Here is a 22,687-nt window from a genome sequence, read left to right as displayed (position 1 = left end):
TGTGGCAGGCCAAGTCAAGGCGTCTTTGCTCTGATACTGAAGACGTGAGAGGTCTTATTCCAAGTCATAACAAGGCTTCTGTACTTTGAACATGGCGATTGGTCACATTGCCAGGTAACTAAGTCCACATTCATAGATCAGTTCACGGACAAACTATCTGTCAAAGTCCGAAATAGAAATCTTGTTTGCACGTAGTCTATCCATCCATTGAGGCGTTGTAAAGCGCATTCGGTAGATGCTTGTATGTGGTCGCCCAGTCTCTACAGCAGACCATGTCATGAAGGTATGTCTCCAGTAACGCCTGTAATGTGTGTGTGTGTGTGTATGTTGCGTCGATGGATCGTCGTCTATCCCAGCGTCCATTCATCGTCTTACATGATGCCGCGTCCAAACCTCTGAGACCTCAGAAAAGCGACAGAGATATGCAAGGCTCCGATAATCACCAGCAGTGTTGCCACTAGCTGGCGAGGCAGGAGCACAATCATCGTCACCACCACCAAACCCAGCCGACGCAGTTGAGCAAGTCTCTGATTGGATTCAGCATCGCGGGAGAGGTTCTGCGCTTCAGCATTCGTTCCCCCTTGATATCTAACTCCCCGGAATGCCTCCTGCTGACTACCATCACTCTCGGTGACGTACTCATCTTCTTCATATGACTGGGATTGTCAGCCAAATTGGAAGCCCGCAGGGAAGCCTTGCGAGCGACGGCCACCGCCGCCACCGGGGAACCGGGCACCTCCGAAGCCCTCTGCGCCGCCGAACCCACCGCCTCCGTTCATCATGCTGAACAGAATCTCGGGATCAATACCACCCATGCCGCCGCCCATGCCGCCACCCATACCACCGCCACCACCAAACATGTCAGAGGGATCAATCAAGTCTTCGCCACTGTCATAACGAGCTCGTTTCCTGTACGAAAATCAGTGACTGCCCATCATCAGTGGGGAAAATAACTTACTGAGAGTCGCTCAAGGTTTCATAGGCTTCACCAATATCCTTGAAGCGTTCAGCAGCGGCGTCGTCACCAGGGTTCTTGTCAGGATGATGGATGATGGCCAATTTGCGGTAAGCCTTCTTGATTTGAGCATCGTCAGCATCTTTGGGGACGTCGAGGATATTGTAATAGTCCTTTCGCTGGCTCTTTTTGAGCTCGAGCTCAGCCCTCCGGATTTCTTTGGCGATCGTTCGGTCTTCAGGGTCCATCTCTTGGATGGTCTTCCACTCCCGGACAGCGTCCTCCCACCGCTCTGCCTGACCCATAGCGTTGGCCTTGGTCTTGCGAGCTTTCATGTACGACGAATCTAAACTGATGGCACGTTCACAGTCTTGAATAGCCTCGTCATACTTCCTGAGCTTGAGTCGGCACTGTGCTCTGTTCTGCAAGAGCTTCGAGTTGGTACCGCGGTTGGTGGGATCCACGCCCAATGCTAGTGTGTATTTGTCGATGGCAGCCTGCCACCGTGCTGCCTTGTAATCGGCATTTCCTTCCTCCTTCATGCGATCCAGCTTCTGAACGACTCGGAGCCATTTTACAGCGTCTTTGAGGTCGGGATCGCAGTTTAAAGCTTTGCGGAAGTGCTGGATAGCCTTTTCGTTATCACCCTGTGAGTATAGAGCCCGTCCTCGCAGAACCAATGCTTCGGGATCTTGACTATTCTGTCTCAGCAGCGACATAGCGACGTTCTGCGCCTCACCCAATGAATTGACACCGCCCATCTTAAGGTGAGCTGAGCCTCGCATCAGCTGCCATTTGCGAGGTTTAGTTGCGCCGACACCGAGCAGCTTCTCAGCTTGATCTAGGGCATGGAGCACCATGGATCCGGAAGTCCCGCTGCTTAACGCATCTTGGGCGGCCCTGACATGCGATTGCATCTCCTTTGCGGATGCCACATCTTTGGCGGAAGGGGGAGGCTGAATCCGCGAGAAGGTCGTCAGAGCCTCATCAGGGCGGCCTAAGGAGGTGTAGATACGCGCCAGCCGCAACAGGAATTTGGCGGTGGGTTCAATGTCTACAGCACGAGAGCAGTCGTCCAAGGCTGCCTCATACTGGCCGTTGGACATAAAGGCTGCCGCACGGTTTCCCAGATATGCAGCAGAGTCCGGCATCAGCTCGATCGCTAAGAAGCAGAGTCAGCAGCTTATACAGGATGACCCAGTATGCATCAAAACCGAAAACAAAACGTACCCTTGGTGTATTGCAAAATAGCATTTCTATAGTCCTTCTGCCCGAAAAACTTGTTCCCTGCAGCCTTGTACGCCTCGGCCTCGTCAGCGGTGGTGGGGACAGGACTCGAGGGGTTAGATCTGTGAGGCGGGGGGACTGGCACATCGTCGCCCGTGGAAGATTCCTTAGATTCCTTGGCTCCATTGGTAGGAGTTACCGGAGCCGGGGTTGGTTGTTTCGGCGGAGGCGGAGATGACGGAGGGGCGGCCGAAGCCTCGCGGTCAACATCCATCTTATCCAAGGAGCTGCGATTGCTCATTGCGGACAGAGCCGACAGGCGCTTGTACTCGTGTGGGGGAAGATTGAGGGGATGGGTATTGGGATCAACCTTGTTGCGCCGGGCTGAGGAATCTGATCTCGCAAAAGAGCGCGAGGTTCGAGCCCTGGATGGCTGCTCTTTCTGTAGAGGCTTCTGCGAAGACTGCGAAGGCTGCGAAGGCTGCGAAGGCTGCGAGGGCGAGGCGGTTTGTGGGTTTTTCCTAGGCGATTTGTGGGTGGCGGCGATTTTGACAGGCGAAGTGGGTTCCGAGTGCGAACTGTGGTATTCTTCACCGTCGCCAGTCGCGTGTTTCTTGGGTGTCTTCTTGGATGAGAAAAGGTTCTTCATTTGGGATAGGAAGCAGATGGAACTTCAAAGTCAAAGCCGTTTCCACACCACCTACTACTAGGTCCCGTTCTCGGGAATCCCGCGGCTCTGCAATGCACGAAACGAGGGAATGCCGACCGCCGTGCTAGAAACTTCGGAATCTTGCGACAGCAACCTCACTTAGAGATGCCCGCCTTTGAGCTAGGAACTAGCTGGAGTCATGCGCGAGCTTTTCGAGCTTTTGCCAGGTCAGCGACTTGTCGAACATCCACTGTGAAACGCTAGGAAGTGCACCTATTCTGCCTGTGTTCTTGCCAGACACAAATAGTCTTATGCAAGACCCTTTAGTTATCGGGGTTTGGCAGGCCGCGTCAGAAAAAAAATAGTGCAGCTTGTACCGTGGCGTCTGAATTGCTTGCCACTGCAGAGGGATTCCGTTTGGAGAAAAATCAGGACAAAATTGAGGACTTGAAAAGCATTGGTTCTGAGAAAAGTCCAAGCCAGATCTCGAGCCTTCTTGATCGATTTGTCAACCTAGCACAGCCCAGCAAGGGATTGCACAAAAGCAGTTGTGATGTGCTATATAAATAAATTCGTCTTTCAGAAGGCTGGGAGTGGGAAATTTTTGTAAACCGACGTTTGAGCTAAAGTACTCAATACTTATTATCTAGCGTAGCTTCTACTGCAGAGTAAAGTCACAGCTACTTTTGTTGATGCCCCACCTACTGTGAGAGTGGCCCAATGTCAGTGAACAAATTGCTAGTGCAACCAATGGACTCGAGAACCAGCATCTTGTTTACGGTGTTGCATCAACATCACCATCATGACACTCCTAAGTGGCCATGCTGTCTGTACGGTGTTCTTGGGGGTCCATTGTGGTTGTCCAATCGACCTGCACATGGACAATTCAATAAGTTGAACTGCACCTGTTGGACACTCACGTCGATGGATAACATGCAGATAACGGGCGCCGCGAGACGTTGGTTCGTCCCGCTTGGCGGGCAATTCTTGTATCCGTTATTTCAGCAGGGGTCTGGCTGTCAAGAACTCAAGGCTGGTCCGGGTTTTCCTACCCAGGTATGGGCTCATGACGAATAGGGCTTAGCGCCCTCGCCGCTCCTAGTCAGGCTCATCTGACAATTCAATTCCATCGGTTGCCAGATGGAAGGCATTTTGTACATAATTATGCAAGGAAAAACGTACGAAACAAACGGTCGAGCTATGGATCTAGGATGATCGTGGAAAGTTTACTATGTAGGAATTCGATAGAGTCCAATACGTTAACGTAATCGGGCGCTTACATAGAAGTATTTTATGTGAGATTCGCATTGTCGTAGTACCGCGAAATATTCTGCTGGATTCTGAGGTCTTCAGTTTGGATGTTCCGGCTTCCCCTTGGAAACAAACGTCATCATTATGCCACCGTCAACTACAAATTTGTGCCAGTGACAAAGTCAATCCAAAATGGGGCTCCGTGATATCCACTCGAAGCTAGCAGTGCATCTGAGACCAAGCAAGCGGCCTGCCAGCTAGAGTAATACAGACAGCCTTAGCGTACGAGGACCAGGCAGTCGCTCCCCGACCCGAGTGGTATGCCTCACACATGCAACCACAGCCCAGCTCTGCATTGATGGGGGTACCCGCTAGAGATTCAACACACCATCTCTAAGGAACTATGGAAGGATGCAGGCGTTTCCCAACACATTATGCTTTGAGGCGTCCGTTACGCATCGGCGGAATGCGTGACGAACCATTCGGCATCTGCTGGTCTTGTGGAACAATGCACCAAACGTCAGATGAGCCGCTTCCAAAAATCAGTCATCTGGCGACGTTTGATGTCGACCTGGGGCAATTGCTGGAAGGGTGAAGAGTTCCATCAAGACGCGAAGAAGGTGAATGCCACGAAGGGAGTACGTTTTTTACGTTGGTCTGCATGCAAATGTAAGTTCCAGCCTATTTCTGTCAGAAGTACCATTAGGATGAAGCCTGAACTTTCCCCCAAGGTATGGCGAATGCCGCGTATCAATCTACAGCACCGTCCGTGACCTTCGTAATTTCACCATGTCCCGTTAGCGAGACTGCAGCCGAGCACTGGGCCGGGCAGATATCCAGCCTCGGTAGATATATGGCTAGACACGGGCGAGCCCGCCTGGAGAGCCGTGTTGAGACTTGGCCGTCAATCCCGAGAGACCTGCGGCATGATGTCGAGCCGCAATGTGACATTCGTGCGCGTGGGTGGCCGCCTTTTAGGGCTGAGACGGAGACGACGAGGACGCCTAATTCCATTATTAGGCTTTGGGAAAATTCCGAGCATGGCGTTGCGCAACCGATGTTGTTGTTTGGGACCAGATATATACAACCGCGTCTTCGATAAGTGGTGGTGTAGGAGTAAAGTGAATGTGGTTAGGCGTAGATATGGCTTCGGTAATGGCGGCCTGTATCTCTTTCTGGTGGGTTGAACATTGTTATTATTGTTATTTTGAGCCGTGTACTACGGAGATATTTCCAAAGCCTTTACAATTCGGTCGCCTCGGGACAATGCACTACTCGAGAACTTCCAACGTGCCGATTTTACATTGGAGATACGGGTAGCTAGCTTTACGGGTAACAAATTCTACGACTAGGTCGTAACAAACGAATGATACACATGTAGAACTAGTGAGGCTCATGCCCATAAACTCCTAAGACACGTCTGCAGATTCTCAACGCCTAACAGACATAAATCCAGCCTAGTGCCTAACCCTTCCTCGGCGCCTTGAACTAATACACCTACGACCACCAACTCCTCCGTTGTTACACCTCTTATAGTCATCAATCAGAATATCATGGCACTTGGTGTACTCCGGATCCTGCTCATTGAGCGGGTTCGAGGCATACATCTCCGCGCACCCATCCTTACAACACACATTATATTGGTAAGACGCGTCATTGATAACAGTATTGAAGCTGAGGAATTTCCAGCCTGCACACCAGTTGTTCTTCTCATGCATCTGCTTAACTGTCACTCCACTCAATACGAGATCTTTCGCAACGCCGATCACGTATTCGAGGATCCAGGGAACCCAGCGTGGTTAACGAGGGTTGAACGGAGTGCTGTTAGCGAAACGTGCTACAATGACTTTAGGTAGATCAGTGATAACATTGGCGTACAGTTTACCATGAAGTCGCGCGTAATTGTCTGTTCGTGACAGCATGCTAATGGTGACATTTATGAAAACAGCATGGTTTTATGCAAACTGACCCGCCTGTTGAAAGGCTAAATTTGGCACAGCTCAGTGTGACTCGGGCTGAAAGTGGCATACTTTCCGTACTTATCACTCTAAGCTTGCGTGCCGGACAACCCATCTGACGGTTCGAATGATTTCGGAGAAATCGACTATCGATTTTTATAGTCCTACTTGTATTAAAAATAAAGTCAATGAGATGTTACTGCTATAATGGTAGCAGCACCTCGGCAAAAGGATACTTAGCCTACGCTGGGTCTAGCGAGGAGTAGCTGATCTGCACCTGTAGTTACGAACTGGTGGGGTAATGCGACTTGAGCAAGACGTTCGAACCTTGAATGGTAGTCATTGTAAATGGCTCTGGCGGAACCGGACTCACATGTTGTTTTCTTTTCCATGCTGCCGCGAAGAAACTGGTTGGGGAGATTACAATAGCCTGGGCTCGTGTACTTCACAAATCTCACCAAATATCCTACGCTTATGGAATGCTCTAACCTCGGATCGGAAAATAGATCAGTAGGTCTAACATAAATGTAAGGTTTGCTAGAGACCTCCATCTTATATACGGGGAGCACATTACGAAACTAGCCGCGAAAACGGTGTAACTGAACAAACCCTAGGCGGCCAAAGGGTTTGCAGTCCTACTAGCGTGATACGTCGCTCATTCAGCGTATTGCTATCTAGTCGCAGGTGAATGAACTGCGAAGAATTCTGCGATGTTGTTATGGATGGATTAGGGAATGGTATCTGTAGTAGTAAAAGGGAGGCTTATAAAATACTGAAGTGGCGAAATGTCTTGCGAATGATCGCGAAGCTGCCTAGAAGCCTCGCCCGACGACCGTTTATAGCCACCTTATCTACATGACCTGTGAGACCCCAAGCGTCACGTATCACTGTACTAGTGTAGAGCGTGTAGCTGTACTAGTCCAGATGTTGTACTGGTCGTTAATCCAACTCCGTACTGGTCCTCATGTTGTATTATACAGCACTGGTATCTCAAAGTGGGTGCGCGTGTCCATCTTGTGCAGTTGCAGTGGCCAAGTGGTAATTGTCCAACACCTGATGTCAGACAGTCACCTATCTTTCAATAGGATTGGGTACTCATTACATTGATTGTTTGTCGTCTCTGCTTGTCTTTCAAAAGAGTTCGTCTGTCTTTATCTGGACTCTATCCCTGCCCAATCATGTGGGGATATGTCTTCAGGACGTGACGCCTCACTTGCCTGACACATGTGGACTGTGCACCATGAACCACTTGTTTCTAACACCTGGGCTGTGTGCTTTATAATCTGAGACCCAACTAGTCTGAGGCCGTCCCCTTTACTGGTTAGAATTTTGTACGCAGTCTATATTATCCACTCTATGTTGATACTACACTGGTCAGGTGCAGTGCGAATGGCTTACTAACACACTATACCAGTATGAAGCTATATCAGTCAAAGTTAATATTGCACATGCGGGCATACATAAGGGCCTTACATTCACTGGTTTGGGCAGTTATGAACTAGCTGGAGATTCGTTTGATCGTACACCAGGACCCGGAGTCATATTCTGCCATGTGACTGACTAACCTTCTTGTTATCGATGGACAAGGTGCACATGCATGATGCTTCGGAGACCGGCTGGGTTAAGTAAGCTTAATCAAAGCGTAGGAGAAGCGGGAGAAATCCAGGCTGGCCTGCGGCATTGCTTTCGCGTTTCGTTTCCCGGACCTGCAACTACCGTCTGAGCTTGGCTAATTACGGTGCACTCATAGATATACATATTCATAAAGGCTTTAGTTATGCAAGCTAGCTCACCTTCGAGGCAAGCTCAGTGTTAAAGCGGCGTGGCTCAGGTACGTACCTCAACAACCCATGGCACGGTAAAACCCATCTCGAGGGTTCCGAGTGCGGCTTTACAGCTAGCTGCACGATTCTCGAAGCTTCTGTGGGGATAACGTTCCTTAATAGCGCTTGGGCCACCATACTAGGCCTAATGACATTGAACTTACAGTTGCGGACAAGTTTGCAGATGCCGGGATACTGAAGCTATGGGGGCTGGTAATAAATGAAATCACTAGGAGTAAAGGTTATTTTGTCTTGGCTTCTCGCAACTCTGGTAGACCAACGAAGCCAGTCTTATGAGCGTTGAAGTAACAGTTCCGTCATGTCCCATTGTATTTGACAAGCTACTACTGGGGTACTGGACGCAGTGATGTCTTAGTTGGCTATCTGCAGATATCTACTACTGTTGTAGAAATGAGCAAATAAAGCATTTTACTTAGACGTCGTTATTTATACGCCGCCGACCTTGTATAGTACATTTGTGGGCAAGTGTGGCCTCAGGTGCCGAGGGGTTACAAGGCACCCAGGCACCAGCTGGTGTATTTAGAGACCCCCCGGCGGTCGATCAGGCAGTTCCCCACGCACCTTCGTAGTATCAATACACATAATGGAGATACATGACTTCCAATTGACTCGCTGAGGGATTAAGGATTACGCACTTATGTGAGGTTAGCAAAGGCTATTCGCCTCAAGCATAATGAAATCTGTGTATGAGACTATAGACTCATTCTATGAAGTCGACAACTGACGAAAACAGCAGATATGTATTCTGAATGGCCAGTATCCTCGAATTTAACTGTAAAATGTGGAGCCCTTGACTATGACGACGCAAAAAGCCGATCCATGTTTTCTAATGTACTTCTCACTTGCCAAGGAAGACCACGGAACTCAACTTACCAGCCACACCATTTCTTCTTTGAACCTGAATCTTAGCATTCTTGGTAGGGCCACAATTGTTATAGCCAGTTTGAAGATAGTTTTACTGCTGCAATGAGAAAAAACATCCGAAGTCACCAAGTCATCATTAAGTTGTCCCTACCTTGTATTGCTGGTTCCCTGCATTCTATGCACCTATCCAACCTACTTACTCTGATTGAATTCTAAGTCCTAAAGGAGTGCACCCATGACTGCAACTGACGAACCGCTAATAGTTGATTCGCCTCTAACGAGGTCTGTCGGGCGGTGACATCACATTCATAATGCTCAAGCAAGGCTTCCAAGCCAAAAGCAACCGCCCCCGAGCGGTTTCCACCAGTTTCCAAGTTGCCATGTACCACGAACCTTCGTTCAACCAGTCCAACGCCTGTAAAAACAATCATGTACTGAACCTTCAGTCTAATTCTCCGAGCCCTCATTCGATGGGGGTTCGGTGTTCCCATTGCCACCCACAATGGAATTGACAAACTCATGATACTTGAACACCTCGCCCCGCTTGCCCAATCCGCCCGGCATGCTCTTGCTGAACGCCCTGCGGCTACTGAACCCAGCCATGATTTTGTCCACCTCGGCTGGCGTCAAGGCGTTCTCACCCGGTTCGGGTGTGGTGTGGAGCAGGGCATCACGGAGTTCGGCAAGGTCGACCTGGCCGCTATCGTCGTCGTCGAAGGCGGAGAAAGCGGACAGCAACTCGGCGCTGGGTGACATGGCTGCGAGCGTAGTGGCGATGCTGTTTAGGAATACGGCCAGAGTCATGGTTTGTGGACCAGCGGCGGGAAAGAATCGTGCGGTCTCGGATTGATTGGACGGAAGGCCTGCGCAGAATCCAGAGTCAGCCCTCCAGTTCGCCAACCCGGCATTGCGATGATTGCCCGACTTACCCAGCTGGTTCAACATGTCGACGACGTCCTCTTTATTTACGACTCCATCACTGTCCCTATCTAGGATCTGGAACCCGTCTCTGAGGACCCTGACTTGCGGCGGCTGCAGCTGTGACAGCGCATTACCATGGTTCACGGACTGTGTCGTGCTACGAGACGATATTTGGACGGGCGAGCCTAGACTGACTTTTTGTTGCGAAAGCATATCGTCCGATTGGGCATATCCTCTTGGTCTTCTGGGTGTGCTATCGCCGGGGGAAGCTGACGGGATCGAATTCGCCAGAAGTGAGGGAGTTGTCAGGCTTCCCACTTTGGACGGCGTAGCTGGAGGGGTCGACTGTCGCAATGCCGACGGCGATGCTGGGGATTCGGGACGGCGGAAAGGGGAGCTGCGTGGCGAATTGTATCCCAGAGGGCCGAGAGGGGAGGGTTTGTACCCGGCAGACATGGCCTAAACATGGAGATTGTCGGTCAGGCAGGTTAACACGGGGGGTTCCACTTGGGTGCCGTCATTACCATGATGTAAAATGGAGAAATACTTGTATACCTTCGTGCTTGCGATGCGAATGCAGCGTATGTGAACCTTGGCAGTCAAAACAAACACGGGCGACGCGATAATAATTAAGGGTTGATCGAGAACGTATGTCACAGAAAAGGAATGATTCCAAGTGTCGATGGAGATAGTTTAGCCCCAAAACAGTAATGGGAGTAGGTATCGTAATAACACTGCCATCAATGTTACGTATGGTCGAACGCGATACCCAGACACAGACGATTGCCATCAATTCCTAATCGATAAGTGGCCGGGCAACCGCGTATGGCTGGCAGGGACACCTGCATCCCAAAACAACTCTAGCCTCGGCCACCTTAATCCATAGTCGACTTCCACTCATCTGGCATTGGCATTGGTATTGATTCGCATAGAACATCTGCATGATCCAAAATCAAACAATACGAAGGGACACAATATGACGTTTGCAGCTCTTGTATGCATCTCCTTAGTCATCATCAGTTGCAACTGAACTGTGGCTGGTGGGAATTGCGCTGGCGCTCCGTAAGCTATACGATCCAAGCTTCCCAAATTCTAATTCCCTAACCGGCAGCCCCTGAAGTTGCCTTGACTATCTGCAGGGTTGGCCTTGGCGTCTGTGCCTCGGCAGCCACAGCCACAAGCATTGGTTGAATTGGAACTCATCACACTGAGATCACTGCGGCGCTAATGGATAAATTGAGCTGATAGCCTGGCACTTTTGGTCAGTATTCAGCCGCCGGCGTAAGCTTTCGTCACCTCTGGCGCCCTTTTTCGGAGTGCCGCGGCACCTGGGGAGATAGTAGGCAGCAGCGCCCATCAATCCTTTGAGGGTGGGGACCGGGCAGGGATCTGCAATTGGGCACAGAAACGCGACTGGTCGACCGGATTCGCAAGTCCATCTTTTCATCCTACCATCCAACCCTGGACTGGTATCAGGGAGAGCCCGCCTTTCCAAACATCACTACCAAAACTGCGTCTGCGGCCCGAAGGAGATGGCAGCGTAGCAGATCATGTCTCGGTCATTGCCTATTCCCTGCATTGAAACGAAGTATTTCCTCAGCCTGAAGTCCTCTTCACCAGCGATTGTCCGCGTCCGTGTACCTCTGCGTTTCCACCTCATGGCAACCCCCGTTTAGGGTTCATGATAATTTGTCACTTCGCGACCCTTGCGAATGGCACCGAAGCGCTGATCGACAACCCCTTTACATGGGACTAGGAAGCGTCGCTGGTCGTCCGACATTGTCAGTCGTTGCGTTTGCCCGCTGCATCACGAGATTCCAGACCTAGGACGCCCTTACCTGAGGTTGCTCTCGGGGACCCCTTTCGCCCAGCGCCTGGTTTCGGAATCGCAGCAAGGGCAGATCAACGGACGGGATTGGGACGGAAGCAGCGACCATGACTTCCATCTCGGGCGTTGTGCCATACCTGACTCGTACAAACACCAATCAGTCAAATAGCAACGGCCAAATTGGCAGCGGTACGGGCAATGGGAATCAACGCGCATCGCTATCGTCTTTTCCGTCGTCGCGCTCGGCCTCGCAGATGTCGCACAACTCGATGTCGCGACCATCACGGTCACCACAACCGCCGGTGACGATAGACACGGATCGGACGTCGAATCCGAGTTCGAAGTCCAACAAGACGTCATCAATTGGCAGCCGGACGGCGTCATCACAACATTCGTCACTCTCCGCCCCACGACGTTACAACCCTGATGCTCATTCGTCGAGGAAGCAACGGTCGCAATACCCCAGGGGCTCTAGCGACAACCATGTCGAATACATACTGGTCGCATCTTTCGACATTGACCGAGGTCCGGTCATGGAGCACCAGTACCCCGTGGCCATAACGGGAGACGAGCACATGCTAGCCGAGCTGATGTTGCCTGACCAGGCCCACGTTCGCAACCAGGATTGGACCATCTTCTTTCTGCACAAAGATACGAGCCAGGAAGAGGACGAGGAGGAGCAAAAGGCCAAGGCGGAAAGAAAGCGGAGGAGGAAGCGAAGGCGAGACAGGGCCGCCGGCATAATTGACGAAGATGACGAAGATACCATCAACGAAGAAGACGAGGACGATTCCGAGGACGATGAAGATGATGACGATGATTGGGATGACGACTCTACTGACAGTGAACCCGAGGGCGGAGAAGGTCCGCCATTGATATATGTCCTGAACCTCGTAAATACAAAACAAGACAAGACGGTGAAAAGAGGAGCCGTGGTCAAGGCCATGGCCATCTGTACGCGGCATCCCTTCTTGCACATATATAAGGTCGGTACATTCATCGTGTGTAGTATTGGTGATGACCCTGCTGAAACCTGAGATAGCCTCTTCTACTGCTTGCCCTCGAGGAGTACTTCAAGTCTCCCGTTCCAGAAACACTGTCCATGCTCTACGATGCAGTCAACAATATGGACCTTTCCCTAATGCCGAAACTAAGCCTACTTGAGAGACAACTTCTGCTGGCAAGTGACAACAGGGATCTCTTTGTCGAAAAGTTCCAGCGGATGATCGAAATGCGCATGGCTGAGGACGGCAGCGGCTCAGTCACGGAGCCATTTGATGCCAGCAGGAGTCCGCCTAAGCCGCAAGGCATATCGCGGGCTGGGACGAAAGGACATCTACAGAGCACGGCAGGGTATGCCATTCCTCGTGATACCCACGAATTCGAGACCAAAGTATTGTACAAGGGTATCCCAATCCCCGTCAAAGTGCCAACTGCGGTTATGCCGGAAACTGTTGGTGACTTCTCTCTCATCAAGCTCATACAGACCTTTTCGGATGCGCATAACAAGTCAATGCAGCCATTCCCACTGCATCCCCATCTTACCACTAATGGCCCTGGGACACATCCGATCATGGTTTTGGCGAATGCGCTTCTAACGCAAAAGAGGGTCATCTTTCTCGGCCACAATATGCCCTCGGGCGACGTGGCAGAAGCCGTACTCGCAGCGTGTGCATTGGCATCTGGGGGCGTGCTTCGGGGGTTCACTAGGCATGCTTTCCCTTACACGGATCTTACCAAAATCGACGACTTGCTCAAGGTTCCTGGCTTCATTGCGGGGGTCACAAATCCAACTTTTGAACTTCATCCAGAATGGTGGGACCTTCTGTGCGACATCCCCAGTGGGCGGATAAAAATCAGCAGCAAGATCGAAAACGCCCCGATTACGGAAGGGCTGGTGTACTTCCAACAGCAGAATCCATCCTACGCCAATCTCCCCGGCGGTTCTACCGTAACTACGGTCGACCTGACAGGGGACATGGTGTTCATGAACGACATCCTCAAGAGCGTTGCGGCCAGGCGTGGCGAACGAGTCATCCGGGCTAAGTGGCGAGACTGGGTCGTCAAATTTACCCGGATTGCTGCAGCTTTCGAGGAGAGTGTATACGGCGCCAGCGCGTTGCATATAGGCGGGGAGGAGTACGAGAAACACGATTTGGGTGCAAGTGGGCACGGCTATGTGTGGGCAGATGACGTCGCCAAACAGAAGGAGCTTGCCGGCAACGTCTGTAGGATTGAGGGCTGGAGAAATACCCGGAGTTACTACAGCTTCATCCAGGTGAGCAGGACCCGATATTAATGAGTTGCAAGGCCGAACTAATCACAAACCTCGGCAGGACCTCGCCCAGATGTACACTGTTCGACCTCTGAAGGGTCTTGACCTACATCACATGCACGACCGTCTGCGGACACAACGTCTGAGCCCGCCACAAAGCCGGGATGTTTACATGGCTTTTTCAAAGTACGTCTACTCGTACGACGAGATCTGTCTCCTGCTATCGGTAGCCCCCGAATCCCACGCCGGACTGTTCTATCTAGCCCTAGGTCTTTTCCACAAAGACAGAGACGTGCGAATCAAGACGGCCGATCTTTTGGAGCGCATCAGCGAGCACGAAGCGGGCCAACATTGGTGGCGCGGACTTAGTCGGTTCGAGAAACTGGCCTTCCACCGCATCCGGAGGGAGGCCGAAGCGGAGATGAGGATTAAGCTGGAAAAGGAGGGGTTCAGTCCTGAGGTAGAAAAGAGGATCAGCTAGATTCGTCAAATGTGATGAACGGATGGGTGTCGTAATGATGAGAGGACTTTGCTTTCGAAAAACTTCTAGATATTCCTGCACCCCCCATCCTTCCCCGCCCCCCTCCCCCCCCGGCCCCCCGTCAGTTAGACGACGGGCAGCAAATCATCTTGCATGGCGTTCTGAAGCATAGAGCGACCGGAGTTAACGTCACGAATGAAGGGGGAACTTGGCCCTTTTGGATACCTGGAGTAACTTGCATTGCTTCTACAAACTAGCCGCTTGCTCTTTTTCTTCATGCGATTCACGACTTCATTCTTGAAGTGTCTAGCATCGATTGGGAGGTGCACTGACTACTCGAGTACAAATGCCATGATATACCAACTTATTAGACACTGATGTTAGAATGTCGCCACCAGTCTAATGCGTGTCCACCAATGTCCTGCATGAATATCTTGTACTTCAGTATACTGCGGGAATAGTGTGTATACACGAATCATTGGATTGGACTGCTTGGTCTCCCCATACCCCAAATCAGAACAAGTATTTAGCCGCATGCTCGACATGATCCTTCGCAAACGACGAAATGAAGTAGTACGAATGATCGTAATCCTCCTGATACCTGAACTTTACGCCCTCCACCCCAGCCTCCTTAACCGCCTTCTCCAGATTCTCAGGCAGCAGCTGTCCTTGCTTATAAAAGTTATCCCCCGTACCGACATCAATCAACAACGGCAACTTCCCTCCATCATGCTTCCACCCCTTGACCAGCTCCGTCGCATCGTGCTTCTTCCACTCCTCCTTATCCCTTGTCCCAAAGTACCCCGCAAACGTCTTCTTTCCCCACGGACACTGGCTCGGGTTACAGATTGGCGCCAGCGCACTCACACTGCGGTACTTCCCCGGGTTCTTGAGAAACAGTGTCAGCGCCCCGTGGCCTCCCATGCTGTGCCCCGTAATCGAAACCCGTCCGCTATCGAGCTTATCCCCGAACTGTTCGAAAATCGCCTCGGGCAGCTCCGATGTCACGTACGACTCCATGTTGTAGTGTCCGCTCCATGGCTCCACCGTCGCGTTGATGTAGAACCCAGCCCCGGCTCCGAAGTCCCAGCTGTCAGTTTCGCCGGGCAGGTTGGCGCCGCGCGGTGAGGTATCCGGGTAGAGGATGGCGATGCCGGCCGCACTGGCGGCGGCGTGGAAGAAACCTTTTTCGGAGCAGTTGTCGGGCGTGCAGGTTAGGCCCGAGAGGTAGATGAGAACGGGGACTTTGGTGGTGCTGGAGGCCGGGGGTAGGTAGAGGTTTACGTTCATGGGGGTTTTGGTCGTGGTGGAGGTGTGTGAGAGCTTGAGGAGCTTGCCGCCGAAGGTGGCGATGGTGGATTTGGTTTCGAACGACATGGTGGTGGTGGTGACGGTTCGCGACGGGTTACTGAGTGGTCTGGCTTGGAAGTTAGACAATCGTGGATGAAAGGAGAAACAGATCTTTCCATGAGCGCTTCGCAATGGAAGAGTCGCTCTGAAGCATGTCATTGCAATGGCTGTGTTGAAAATTGGGGTATACCGACCTTGTAAATGACACAGATGAGTATAGTTGCTTGATTTGCTAGCTGTTTACTTTGAGAAGTGTTTTGATAGTGGCAACAAGATGGAAGAAACCGCGGCTGATGCCAACTAAGAGTGTATTGACGTAAATATATACAACGAATCTTTCGCCCGCCCGTCGTTGATCAATCATGCTGCATCCGTCTCCCCCTCTTGACAGGAGCCGTCTTCGGCACTTTGCGAGATCCCATGGATAGATAACGTACGACCACCTTTCCGGCCACCCACCTTTCTGGCCACCTTATCTGCCAACTACAACAACCTTCGGCACGACAGATTATCGTCGGTATTGGCTATTATTATACAATGCCTCGATATTCAGAAAATTCGATTCAAGGCGCTCTCAACAATATCAATCAAGGGATATCCCAGCGCCAGGCTTCCCTCCGATAGGGCGTTCCACGCTCTACCCTCCAATTACGACTCGGCGATGGCCTCAGCCATTCTGACGCGTCAATCGCGTCGATGAAGCTATCTAGGGATCAGGAAGACGCGCTGATTGGATGGATCCTCGAAATGGATCGCGAGGGTCGTAGCCCGTCGGCGCTATTCATCGCTAAGATGGCGTTGATTCTGTTACCTCAGGATCGTCGATCAGAGGGCCTCGGTCGCCATTGGGTTCATCGCTTTATTCAACACCATCCAGAGGTCGGAAGTATCCAATCTCGACGCCTCGACCGTCAGCGATTTGATGGCCTATCGACGCAGAATATCGACGATTTCTTCGAGACGTACGAAGCCTTGATGTCAGTTCACGACTACTTTCCACATAACGTCTGGAATATAGACGAAACAGGCATCGCGATTGGCGAAGGGATCGAGGGTATAGTGTACGGATCGTCAGAGAAACATCGAGGCATATACGAAGTCGTTCACGATCAGTAATATACAATCAGGCTTCTCTGCAACTGGAATATACCCATTAGATCCATCGCGACCTCAGCCGACGATAGCCCCCCTATCAGAACGACCAACTACACCAACAACAGCTGGTAATTGGCTTGATCACGCATTAGAAGCCGAGATAACTTCGTTACGCCCCAAACCACGTAAGAAGGTACGATTAGGGCCTAATGAACGATTTGGTAACATTGTACAGATTAAGGAAGCGATGGATCGAGCCCTTGAAGTAGAACGGCAACGAGACCAGGTACAACGTCGGAATCAGGTAATACTGGACCCAGCTAAGGCGTCAGAATCTATCAGATCTATACCTCAGGAAGCCCTGGAGGACAGCTTTCTGTTAGAGCTGGTTGTATCTGAATAGCTATAATAGTACGTTGAATACACTGTTTCGAATACCTTCAATTGGATTGTAATATATGGCCAGAAAGGTGGGTGGCCGGAAAGGTGGGGTCGTACGTTAGACCCTTTTTTGCATAGCAACCCCTCCCAGCGCCGAAGACACTTTATGAGACATTACCCCACATCGCCATGTCGTCACAGTCTCCGAACCCCCGAACCATGCCCAGAACACCCAGACTTTGCAAGGTGTCGTTCATTGCTAGACTCCTGCTCTACCTCTTGTCTTCATTCCTTGCGCTAATCAATGTCATCGCTATTGTTTTGGGTGCTACCGTGCAGAATCAAACGCCATTTTGGCCGTTGCTCCAATGCGAGGTTTCTGTGAGATTCTTCGGAAAGGAAAATCGGGTAACAGGATGGTGGACCAGCGAATCGTTATCATCATAGCAACGGCCGGTCAACCTATGCCGTTGTCGTGGTGTTCAAGTGGCAGGTAAAGCTCTTGAGGAGGGTCTGCCACTTGATAGACGTCAAATCGTACTTGACAGGTGAGTCAAACGAGACCGCGCCGAAGGTGCAACCGGTAGGAGATGTGCAGATGTCGGCGCATTTGCCACTGTTTGGATCATGTCAGCGCTCATCCACAACTCGTTCTTTTGTCATTCGAGCGTAAGAGAGGAAGGGAGGGATAATTATTAAGAGGGAAACTTGCGCTTTCGGATAGCAGTAAAAGTTGTCCCCATCCGGCGCGAACGTCGCTGCATTCCCGGATAGATTGTCGGGCAGGTCATGGCAGTCTTCCATGGTGTACGCCGAATAGGCGCATGTTCCCGTTGCGTTAACGCCTTGGCAGATGAGCACCTGGATATCTTATTAGTTCGGTGTATTTCACTATGTGGCAGGGGCTCAAAAACGGACGCCGCCGATTTCTCTCTTGGCTATGTTGGCCGTTGGAGCGGCAGATGTGCTGACTGCAGCCGCAAGGAGGATGGGGAGTATCGTGGAGAACTGCATGGCTTCGGTCGGGAGTTTTTGTTGACGAGATGATCTCTGTCAAGAGGTCGGGCGAAGCCTAGAAATATGATCGGGGAAACTGCTCGGGCCGTTGAGTACAAATAGAATGCTTGCAAATGTCTTGCTTGGACTTCCTTTCCGTTATAGATATATATACATATATAGATAGGTCGACCAGACGATCCAACCTCTTTCGTTCTGGGATGACCATGAAAGAAATGTTTAGTATCACGAACAGGCCAACCGGCCAACATGGAATATGACCGTCAGCTGCGTCTAGACTAGCAGACGGGCGCAGCGCTAGCAGACGGACCAACATGCGCGCATGAAAAGATGCCGTGTAAGACAGCTAGCAATCCCAGCCGCTTCGTTCAACAGCTCAGTCTGCACAACGAATAGGAACGTAAGCAGTCGCTGGACCTGGCACTGCCAAACGAGAAGTTGCATTGCCGTCATGCGGCAAGAAGGCTCCTTCGCCCTTCACAGCTTCCGTTAAACGTCGTATCATAGCACCATGCTACCATGACCGATCCTGCCGGCTATGGCAAAAGCAAGATCTCGTGTTCACCCGCCCAAGTTCCCCTCTTAAACAACTAAATATAGTGTACGACGTAATTAGCTTTACGAATACACCACAGTGCTCGCATAAACGCTAACATGTTGACAGGAAGAGGTTGGCACTGCAACCTTGTTTTATTTGCAAAAGGCTATGGGCTTGCAGATGTCGAGAGGGCAACTCCAATTGGAGCGAAGGATCCAATACGATTTGATCGCCAGACAAGTAAGCATCGAGCGCCAGGGGACAAGCCAACGTCATGCGGTCTTGCGAGACGTCAAGAAAATCCATCTTACAAGCTGCAAAAGCCTCGTACACGCTCCCAAAGAGGCTTGTCGGTTATCTGACTGATAACTGAATATGACTTCATAGGTTACTGGTGTTACATCGGCTTAACTTGTTCGGTGAAAGTCGCGATGTTCGGTTGCAGTTGCTCGTAAGTTAGGGATCCCCCGCCTCACTACAGCACCATTATGAAAACACGGGGAGTAAGCTATCCTCGAATACTCCCGAGTACCCGGCAACCAGGTTTTCGTGAACTACCCGAAAGAGTGCAAATTGGTCTTCTCCACTTTGGTGGGTTGCCCCGTATTCAGTATTTCTGATGACCTCGTGGCTCTCAGCGGAGGGGACAGAGTGAGGTTTGTCAAAGGCTCGTGGTGTTGCATCGCATCACACCGCAGAACACTCTCCTACGGGGAACGTCACATCACTCGAAGCAAATATACCGTGAGGTAGTGAGACTCGCGATTCTCCGTTGAGCGACAAGCGACAGCACTCACTCTCGGAAAACTCGAGTCGGGAGAACTGGTATATTCCTGAAATCAACCTGAACGCCTCGCTTAAGAATGCAAATTATTTTTTTCCTCACTATATCACTTCACTGCAGCAGCTCCTCGCAGGTCCAGTCCTCGTAGCTATTAGCATGTTAGTAGTGATCACGTAGATATCGGACCGAATCGCAAACATACTACCCATCCGGCATGTAGCGGCGGACGATCAGAGGGATCTTCTTCTCCCTGAGCTCCTTGATAGCAATCTGCAGCGGATCCGTCTCGCCCTCCAGATCGACGAGAACCGGCGCATTCATGCTGATTTGCAATGCCCTCGTGCCCAAAATCCGTGCCCTCTCGTACTTAGTCATGTACGGCGTGGTTTGTCTTTCCTCATTGGGGATCTTCTTGTCTTTATGGGATTTGTCGTTGGCCTTTGTTCGGTTCGCTGAAGCCGAAGGGTCGCCTGAGATGACGACGTTCTCCTCCTCCTCGGCGCCTCGTCTTCCAAAATCGTCCTCGTTCTCCTCCAAAACCTCGTCGTCGAACTCCTCCACGGGATCCTCGTCCTCATACATGGGCTCATCACTGTAATCGTGGACGCGTCAGTGATGCCGCGCTCCTGCCTAGCCAACAGAGTTCAATGGCTGCAAACTCACCCGCGAGGCTCGTCCCGGTCATCGTCACCACCGCCGTAGTCGGACATCTTAACAGATCGCGCTTGCAACTGTATACGCTACTTCGAGCCTTTGTTTATCGGATTGGTTGGTGCAGGTGCAACGTGAAGATCGCAAACTCTGAAGTTTTGACAGCTCTGTTTGGGGCAGGCTAAGAACGCAAAAAATGTCGAGGCTGAAGAACTTGGAGCATTGAAAATTTCTGTGGCTGGTGAACGTGGCGGTTGGATGCGGGGATGTTTGAACAGCCAATCAGTGTTAGTCGCTTGATTGTCCCCTGCAGCGAAGCTACTGTGGAGCTATGCACTTGAGCCGCACTTTCCCAATCCCTGCGGCCCACTGAAAAAAAAGTTGATCGGTACTGGACCTTTTTTTGCAACTTTTAGAGGAGGGGTCTTCGTCATATCGAACCCATCCTGCTGCGCCGAGTCGCCGACCCAACTACCACCCTCGCATCTACAAGCTTGAGCAGTAGTACATTGGTGACAACAAGGCCTCGGCGCTCATCATGAGGAAGAGAAAGGCTACAGATAAAGAGGTCGAGGATCTCGGAGTTCCCGAACCGAAACGTCGCGGCCCGGGGTCTTCACCGTTCGAAGGTTCGCTTTGGAAGATTCGTTTATTTCACATTCGCTGACTGGCGATTTGATAGAGGCTCTTGACGATGACTTTGATACCTTTGACGACAATGGCTCCGAATATGGGCAGGACTCCAACGACGGAGACAATGGGTTCACGACCGGCTCAGCCAACACGCCCTTGACTTCCCACTCAGGCATGTCACCGCGCCGATTCCCTTCCGACCTGAAAACCATCAAGTGCACATATCCCGATTGTGACAAGGCTTTCAACAGGCCTGCGCGTCTCGTAGCCCACCTCCGTTCTCATAAGAACGAGCGGCCCTATAAGTGTCCCGAGCCGGACTGCGAAAAGTCCTATGTTGAGCAAAAGCACCTGAAGCAACACATCAAAGGCTTCCACACCAAGGAGAGGGAGTACACATGTCCAGAAGCAGGCTGCGGTAAGAGCTTCCTGACTTCAACTCGCCTCAAACGCCATCAAGATGTCCACGCTGGCGCTGAGCGTTTCCGATGCCGGGATTACCCTCCATGCAACCAGTCGTTTCGCAAGCATAACACTCTTCAACGTCACATCCGCGCGGAGCATCTCGGCAAGCCTGCCTTCGCTTGCACGCAAAGAGACGCCGAGACCAAAGAGCCCTGCGACGCTGCCTTCGACACCGCAGCGGCACTCAAGCGGCATAACCAGCGAGAACATGGCGACATTATTTTTTTCTGCGATGAATGCAAAACTGGTGATGATGACCGAGTCGGTTTCCCTACGCTCGAACTCCTCCATAAGCACATGCAGAAGGCCCACATCAACTGCCCGTTCTGTGAACGAGTCTTTCCAGCAAGGACGGAACTAGATAATCATATCGAGACTCAGCATTCTAAGAGCACCCTCGTCCAGCGGAAAAACGTACCATGCACCTGGCCAGGTTGCAATAAGTCGTTCGTCAAGAAGTACAACCTGAATGTTCACGTTCGAAGCGTACATGAGGGTCTGCGATACGTCTGTGGGGAGGTCGACTTGACTGCTAACGATGATTTGAGGACTTGGCCTAATTCCAATGGCTGTGGAAATGGCTTCGTCACCAAGGCCAACCTGGAAGACCATGTGCGCTACGTCCATCTTGGTATGACACGGCCTCAGCCTGCCAAGGCACCCCTCAGGGCCGCAGAACAAAGACGTACAGCCGGCAACACCCTTGGCCAGCTCATGGGCGGGACTTACTATACCATTCCCTGCACTGTACCGGGCTGCACACTCAAATTTGTCCGTAAGGATGATATTACGATTCATATGCAGACGCACCACCGTGAGCCTGATGCTGCGTCTTTCCCAGCATGCTCACCTCTTCCAGGTGCTGAGATTGCTCCGGTACTGGATGATTCGGTATCCCGTGTCATCGGATTGACACCGGCTGGCATCCCCACTACCCAAGAAGCGCCAGGTCAACAGAACGCCACTGATTATATGCCGGAAGGCAACTGGGAAATGGTGGATGGTGGCGAAATATGGGCTCCGGACCCCTCGTACCAGCAACTTGCCTTTCCTACCTTCGATCAGCAATGGTGGGAGAACCAGGCCAACCAGGCAGTCCGGGGAAGACCGGTTGATCGAAGCGAGTTCGAGGGATTGATTGACCCTGCTCTTGAAGAAATGAGTTGAAGTCGGGAAGGCGCAATTTGCTTCTCAGAATTCAATCAGCAATGGTTGTGGAGCAGGGAAGAGATCAAGAGGCTCATTGTTCAGAACGGCATTGCAGGACCTCAGAAGGAGCATGGAAATGAGTTCTTTGGAGAACACATGGAAAGTCGCCAATGAGCGGTGACAGTGCTCTAAAGGGTCAGACTGATTCTGCACAGAACAGACGCACCATTGAAGTACTACTGTACCGGCACGTTTACGGCCTTAGAAGCGGAGATCCCCAAGTTGCCAAAATGACTGGAGCAGTCTAGGTTGCATTTGCTGCAGACGAAAGGAGCCCGCCCCCTCAGCAGTTGACCGACGGCAGTTTGGGA

General features: G+C 51.4%; 9 protein-coding genes across 9 annotated transcripts; 4 read left to right on the top strand and 5 right to left on the bottom strand.

Annotated features, from left to right (window-relative positions):
- Positions 1–658: 658 nt before the first annotated feature.
- BCR38DRAFT_91595 (uncharacterized protein) lies at positions 659–3,017 on the bottom strand. Its single transcript, XM_040865763.1, has 2 exons — positions 2,186–3,017; positions 659–2,117 (listed from the first exon to the last, which is right to left on the bottom strand). Exons 1-2 carry the CDS (start codon positions 2,829–2,831, stop codon positions 955–957), a joined length of 1,809 nt encoding a protein of 602 aa, XP_040719694.1. The 5' UTR covers positions 2,832–3,017; the 3' UTR covers positions 659–954.
- A 437-nt stretch (positions 3,018–3,454) lies between these two features.
- On the top strand, positions 3,455–4,013 carry BCR38DRAFT_91588 (uncharacterized protein). Its single transcript, XM_040865762.1, has one exon. It carries the CDS (start codon positions 3,552–3,554, stop codon positions 3,906–3,908), a length of 357 nt encoding a protein of 118 aa, XP_040719693.1. The 5' UTR covers positions 3,455–3,551; the 3' UTR covers positions 3,909–4,013.
- A 434-nt stretch (positions 4,014–4,447) lies between these two features.
- Positions 4,448–5,410, top strand: BCR38DRAFT_91585 (uncharacterized protein). Its single transcript, XM_040865761.1, has 2 exons — positions 4,448–4,751; positions 4,814–5,410. Exons 1-2 carry the CDS (start codon positions 4,607–4,609, stop codon positions 5,182–5,184), a joined length of 516 nt encoding a protein of 171 aa, XP_040719692.1. The 5' UTR covers positions 4,448–4,606; the 3' UTR covers positions 5,185–5,410.
- Positions 5,411–9,024: 3,614 nt separating this feature from the next.
- Positions 9,025–10,406, bottom strand: BCR38DRAFT_91571 (uncharacterized protein). The gene is made up of 3 exons (XM_040865760.1): positions 10,194–10,406; positions 9,678–10,128; positions 9,025–9,611 (listed from the first exon to the last, which is right to left on the bottom strand). The coding sequence occupies exons 1-3, from the start codon at positions 10,194–10,196 to the stop codon at positions 9,196–9,198; spliced, it is 870 nt and encodes a 289-aa protein (XP_040719691.1). The 5' UTR covers positions 10,197–10,406; the 3' UTR covers positions 9,025–9,195.
- Positions 10,407–11,604: 1,198 nt separating this feature from the next.
- BCR38DRAFT_333614 (spindle pole body interacting protein) lies at positions 11,605–14,253 on the top strand (the record flags this gene model as incomplete). The annotated part of the gene is made up of 3 exons (XM_040855243.1): positions 11,605–12,483; positions 12,540–13,775; positions 13,834–14,253. 3 exons carry the CDS (start codon positions 11,605–11,607, stop codon positions 14,251–14,253), a joined length of 2,535 nt encoding a protein of 844 aa, XP_040719690.1.
- Positions 14,254–14,357: 104 nt separating this feature from the next.
- On the bottom strand, positions 14,358–16,008 carry BCR38DRAFT_419972 (carbohydrate esterase family 1 protein). The gene is made up of 2 exons (XM_040859355.1): positions 15,798–16,008; positions 14,358–15,670 (listed from the first exon to the last, which is right to left on the bottom strand). The coding sequence occupies exon 2, from the start codon at positions 15,628–15,630 to the stop codon at positions 14,767–14,769; it is 864 nt and encodes a 287-aa protein (XP_040719689.1). The 5' UTR covers positions 15,631–15,670; positions 15,798–16,008; the 3' UTR covers positions 14,358–14,766.
- A 1,081-nt stretch (positions 16,009–17,089) lies between these two features.
- On the bottom strand, positions 17,090–18,474 carry BCR38DRAFT_419960 (uncharacterized protein). Its single transcript, XM_040859354.1, has 3 exons — positions 17,998–18,474; positions 17,792–17,940; positions 17,090–17,695 (listed from the first exon to the last, which is right to left on the bottom strand). Exons 1-3 carry the CDS (start codon positions 18,091–18,093, stop codon positions 17,542–17,544), a joined length of 399 nt encoding a protein of 132 aa, XP_040719688.1. The 5' UTR covers positions 18,094–18,474; the 3' UTR covers positions 17,090–17,541.
- Positions 18,475–19,529: 1,055 nt separating this feature from the next.
- On the bottom strand, positions 19,530–20,128 carry BCR38DRAFT_454680 (RNA polymerase, subunit omega/K/RPB6; the record flags this gene model as incomplete). Its single annotated transcript, XM_040861723.1, has 3 exons — positions 19,530–19,566; positions 19,621–20,010; positions 20,082–20,128. The coding sequence occupies 3 exons, from the start codon at positions 20,126–20,128 to the stop codon at positions 19,530–19,532; spliced, it is 474 nt and encodes a 157-aa protein (XP_040719687.1).
- A 176-nt stretch (positions 20,129–20,304) lies between these two features.
- On the top strand, positions 20,305–22,497 carry BCR38DRAFT_91493 (uncharacterized protein). The gene is made up of 2 exons (XM_040865759.1): positions 20,305–20,698; positions 20,752–22,497. Exons 1-2 carry the CDS (start codon positions 20,608–20,610, stop codon positions 22,332–22,334), a joined length of 1,674 nt encoding a protein of 557 aa, XP_040719686.1. The 5' UTR covers positions 20,305–20,607; the 3' UTR covers positions 22,335–22,497.
- The last annotated feature ends 190 nt before the right edge of the window (positions 22,498–22,687 follow it).

The sequence above is a fragment of the Pseudomassariella vexata genome, assembly GCF_002105095.1.
Source record: "Pseudomassariella vexata strain CBS 129021 chromosome Unknown BCR38scaffold_2, whole genome shotgun sequence".
NCBI classification, from domain to species: domain Eukaryota; kingdom Fungi; phylum Ascomycota; class Sordariomycetes; order Amphisphaeriales; family Pseudomassariaceae; genus Pseudomassariella; species Pseudomassariella vexata.
Note: the sequence above shows the minus strand (reverse complement) of the source record. Positions and strands in the feature narration are given on the sequence as shown.

Coding starts and splice junctions, on each gene's coding strand:
- BCR38DRAFT_91595 (XM_040865763.1), bottom strand. CDS start 2,831: ATGAAGAACCTTTTCTCATCCAAGAAGACACCCAAGAAACACGCGACT. Junction 2,118..2,185: donor TATTTTGCAATACACCAAGG/GTACGTTTTGTT, acceptor TCTGCTTCTTAG/CGATCGAGCTGATGCCGGAC.
- BCR38DRAFT_91588 (XM_040865762.1), top strand. CDS start 3,552: ATGTCAGTGAACAAATTGCTAGTGCAACCAATGGACTCGAGAACCAGC.
- BCR38DRAFT_91585 (XM_040865761.1), top strand. CDS start 4,607: ATGAGCCGCTTCCAAAAATCAGTCATCTGGCGACGTTTGATGTCGACC. Junction 4,752..4,813: donor ACGTTGGTCTGCATGCAAAT/GTAAGTTCCAGC, acceptor CTTTCCCCCAAG/GTATGGCGAATGCCGCGTAT.
- BCR38DRAFT_91571 (XM_040865760.1), bottom strand. Junction 9,612..9,677: donor CGACATGTTGAACCAGCTGG/GTAAGTCGGGCA, acceptor GATTCTGCGCAG/GCCTTCCGTCCAATCAATCC.
- BCR38DRAFT_419972 (XM_040859355.1), bottom strand. CDS start 15,630: ATGTCGTTCGAAACCAAATCCACCATCGCCACCTTCGGCGGCAAGCTC.
- BCR38DRAFT_419960 (XM_040859354.1), bottom strand. CDS start 18,093: ATGCAGTTCTCCACGATACTCCCCATCCTCCTTGCGGCTGCAGTCAGC. Junction 17,941..17,997: donor CCAAGAGAGAAATCGGCGGC/GTCCGTTTTTGA, acceptor TAAGATATCCAG/GTGCTCATCTGCCAAGGCGT. Junction 17,696..17,791: donor TTTTACTGCTATCCGAAAGC/GCAAGTTTCCCT, acceptor TGATCCAAACAG/TGGCAAATGCGCCGACATCT.
- BCR38DRAFT_91493 (XM_040865759.1), top strand. CDS start 20,608: ATGAGGAAGAGAAAGGCTACAGATAAAGAGGTCGAGGATCTCGGAGTT. Junction 20,699..20,751: donor GGGGTCTTCACCGTTCGAAG/GTTCGCTTTGGA, acceptor GCGATTTGATAG/AGGCTCTTGACGATGACTTT.